Below are 3,130 nucleotides of genomic sequence, written 5' to 3' on the forward strand. Positions count from 1 at the left end.
TTCATTAGCTTTGACATAGCTCTTGAAATCTCTCGCTGCACTCTCCACATTAAACACTTTATTTTCATCCTCGTAAAACGAACAGTCAAGCACAACCTGCAAAAAAGCCAAAATAGAAAATAGACAGCGGAAAAAGAATTAACAAGCAAAGTATTATTAAAAATCGTAAAAACAATAGACAGTCTTGTTCAACATAAAGAAACCGATATGATTGATTACCGTGATGAAATATGGACTCAGCAATATCCTTTTCCCAGATGCGAAATCAGCATTTCTATCAGGATCTTGCTTCCAATCATCAATGAGGAAGTCAATTACATCACCCTCCATCATTTTCCCAGGTGAAAAAACTTCCCAGATGCGATTCCCACTAAAGTTAGTTACGTTTCCATCAGGCTGAGGTATCATTGAGAATGTATTCCTGCAGCACACACAAGAACGAAAAGAAGGAGAAGCAAGATAAGGCATTCATAGTAGTTCGAGTTGTATAAAAAGGAACAGTTCCGGCCATATTTATCTAGCAATTACAAACAACAGAAGAAAAGGAAGAGGAAAAAATAATGAGAGATACTCACTCGCCATACTTCTCACGCCATCCATTACTAAGCAACAGATTATACAACCTGCGAGCCTTGTCCAGGTGAGGGAATTTATAAGGGTGAAGCTGCTGCATAGGGGAGCAAAACTTTATAGGAGCTCTGGGCGCACGCTTCGTGCTTACAACATTGCCAGAATCCAAAGCGGGATCTTTCCTAGCACCACCAGCTCTACGAGCCACTATTCCAGCAAGGGGAGATAAACCTTTGGCAGCAGCGCTCCTCGTGACTCTTCCAACGCCAGCAATCTTGTCAAACACATCATCATCACTGTCTATCAATTCCACAATGGGATTCTTGGGTGTAGTAGGGCTATCTGCACAAGCAGCCGTAAAACCTCTCAGAGCTCCCAACCGCCCCTTCATAACACCACATCTTGTCTTTTCGGGAGAATGCCCCTGGCTAAGATCAATAGCTACGCGCTCAAGCTCCAAGAACTGGCTACCAAAGAACCTGTAGTCAGGCTCACCAAGATCCAGCCACTCACCTGAAAAAAAAGAAGACCGCACAAAGCGTAAGTTCAAATACATATTTCATGAAAGTACTAATAGAGAAGTACAAGCTGCAAAAAAATTACAAAAGTCCATGCACACGTACAGGGTTCGATGCCAAACAAACCCCGGAAGTCAACATCAAACACATCGCTAGTTGCGCAGGTATACAGCAAAGTCTTCCTAATGTCCAAAATGTCTTCATGGCTGTAATCGGCCATTTCAATTACACCATCCTCCCGGCAATAATAGGTCTTGCAGTTTTGTAGCATAAAGAATCCACAATCATGCCTGTAAACAAAGGAAAAATAAAAAAAATGGTACAACACAAAATCCAAAAAATACAGGAACAACATCCTCTAGCAACAAAAACAACCAGCAAAAATCATTAAAAACGGATACTCACGTGTTTTCCTGCTGAGGCACCCACACAAACTCGCAAGAGAAACCATCAATATGCGCCGATGAGAACGTTTTGGCCCTGTCTACACTGGACTCCCTCCAAAGCTTCTTTATATTATCTGTCATATTCCTCAAGAATCTAACTGCATCACCCCAGGTTTCATCACGGAGTGAATCAAGACACTCGAAATGACGAAACTTCAAATTCAGAACAACCAAGCACCAATGCCCAGATACTTCACTAGGCTTCATGGTAGCCACAAATGACGGCGGATCAAATGTAGGGAAAAGAAGCTGGAAAAAAATCGCAGAGGAAAAATGAATTTACCAAACAATAAAATAAAAGAGGGAAATTGAAATTCATAAGTACAAACAAAATATCAGATAATCATAAAGAAATTATATCCACCGCCCAAAATTGAGGAACAATCATATCAGTTCAATTCCCTTGCAACAATAAGTACATCTTTAATAAAAGAAGCACAGATCAAGTTCATTCCCCACACCTCCCAAAACTGCAAAGAAAACATGATAGTTCTAGTTAATGAGTACAAAAAGTCCAAGTTCACCCACTTGGTCAAAACCATCAGCACCTGATCTTGTGAACCAATTTAGCACATTGGAATCAATATTTCCATCACGGATCTTGGTCTGTTGTACAAAAAGAACAACAATAGTTAGAAAATTGGCAAAACAAGTTATCATCCTATTTACAAAAAAAGCAAAATACTGACCGTCACCCATCTGGGAACTATCAACTTGTCAGTGTCTCGGTACTTCTGACGTAGAGAATATAAAACAACATCAGCACTGTCTGAGTTGAGCATGCCAGTGGTGACAAACGCTTTAGCAATAGAACCAGCACTGGCATCACATTCTTTATTTTGAAACATCGGCTTGTGACTAGGAAAACACAAAAGATTACATGAATTAAAACTACTGCAACAACAACAATAATCAAACTAGAGAAAGAAAAAGAGACAAAAAATGGTACGGGCAAAATCCCAAACTAACCATTTCGTATGGTTCGTGCGCAACCTCGTAATAGCGAACAAAAACGTATCAACCTTAACAACATTACCACTTTCTGCTTGCAGAAAATGATGAAAAATAATAAGTTCAACAACTACAAGAGAACATGTCCAAAATGCCAAAATTGAGAAGTACACCCCATTTACAAGTCCTTACCTGGACTATCAGGGTTTGACGACGATGGTAGTTCCTGTGATGAGACCATTATGCCTCCAGTTTCAGGGTTTGAAGATGGGACATCTTGAGAGGACACCAATATTGATGTGCTTTCAGGGTCTGTAGAAAGAAAATCCTGGGACGACAAGAGCGCCTCCTGCGTCAAGGGGTCAGAAGAAATTGACAGAAGTAAATCATCATCCTCGGATGGCACCTCCTCCACGCTAGAAGCATATTGCAATGCATCACCGTAATCAAGACCTCCAGGCGGGAAATTCTCCGGCGGCAAATCTTCACAACCAGAAACATTTTCATTCCCAGCAATACCAACACCAGGCGATTTGGCATCAATTATGAGCATCATCTCCACCACTAAGGACAACCTCACGCTCAACAATAGTAATCTGATGAAAATAAAAATTCAAAAAAAAGTAAATAATATGAACAAAACTA

At 40.4% G+C, this 3,130-nt stretch overlaps 1 protein-coding gene across 1 annotated transcript; it reads right to left on the reverse strand.

Moving 5' to 3' along the window:
• Positions 1–1,489: 1,489 nt before the first annotated feature.
• On the reverse strand, positions 1,490–2,382 carry LOC147980239 (uncharacterized). Its single transcript, XM_087516859.1, has 3 exons — positions 2,224–2,382; positions 2,063–2,140; positions 1,490–1,783 (listed from the first exon to the last, which is right to left on the reverse strand). Exons 1-3 carry the CDS (start codon positions 2,380–2,382, stop codon positions 1,490–1,492), a joined length of 531 nt encoding a protein of 176 aa, XP_087372985.1.
• Between the last annotated feature and the right edge of the window lie 748 nt (positions 2,383–3,130).

The sequence above is a fragment of the Triticum urartu genome, chromosome 3A, assembly GCF_056163025.1.
Source record: "Triticum urartu cultivar PI428250 chromosome 3A, HENAU_Tu73, whole genome shotgun sequence".
NCBI classification, from domain to species: domain Eukaryota; kingdom Viridiplantae; phylum Streptophyta; class Magnoliopsida; order Poales; family Poaceae; genus Triticum; species Triticum urartu.

Coding starts and splice junctions, on each gene's coding strand:
- LOC147980239 (XM_087516859.1), bottom strand. CDS start 2,382: ATGTTTCAAAATAAAGAATGTGATGCCAGTGCTGGTTCTATTGCTAAA. Junction 2,141..2,223: donor TAGTTCCCAGATGGGTGACG/GTCAGTATTTTG, acceptor TTTGTACAACAG/ACCAAGATCCGTGATGGAAA. Junction 1,784..2,062: donor GTGCTGATGGTTTTGACCAA/GTGGGTGAACTT, acceptor ATTTTTTTCCAG/CTTCTTTTCCCTACATTTGA.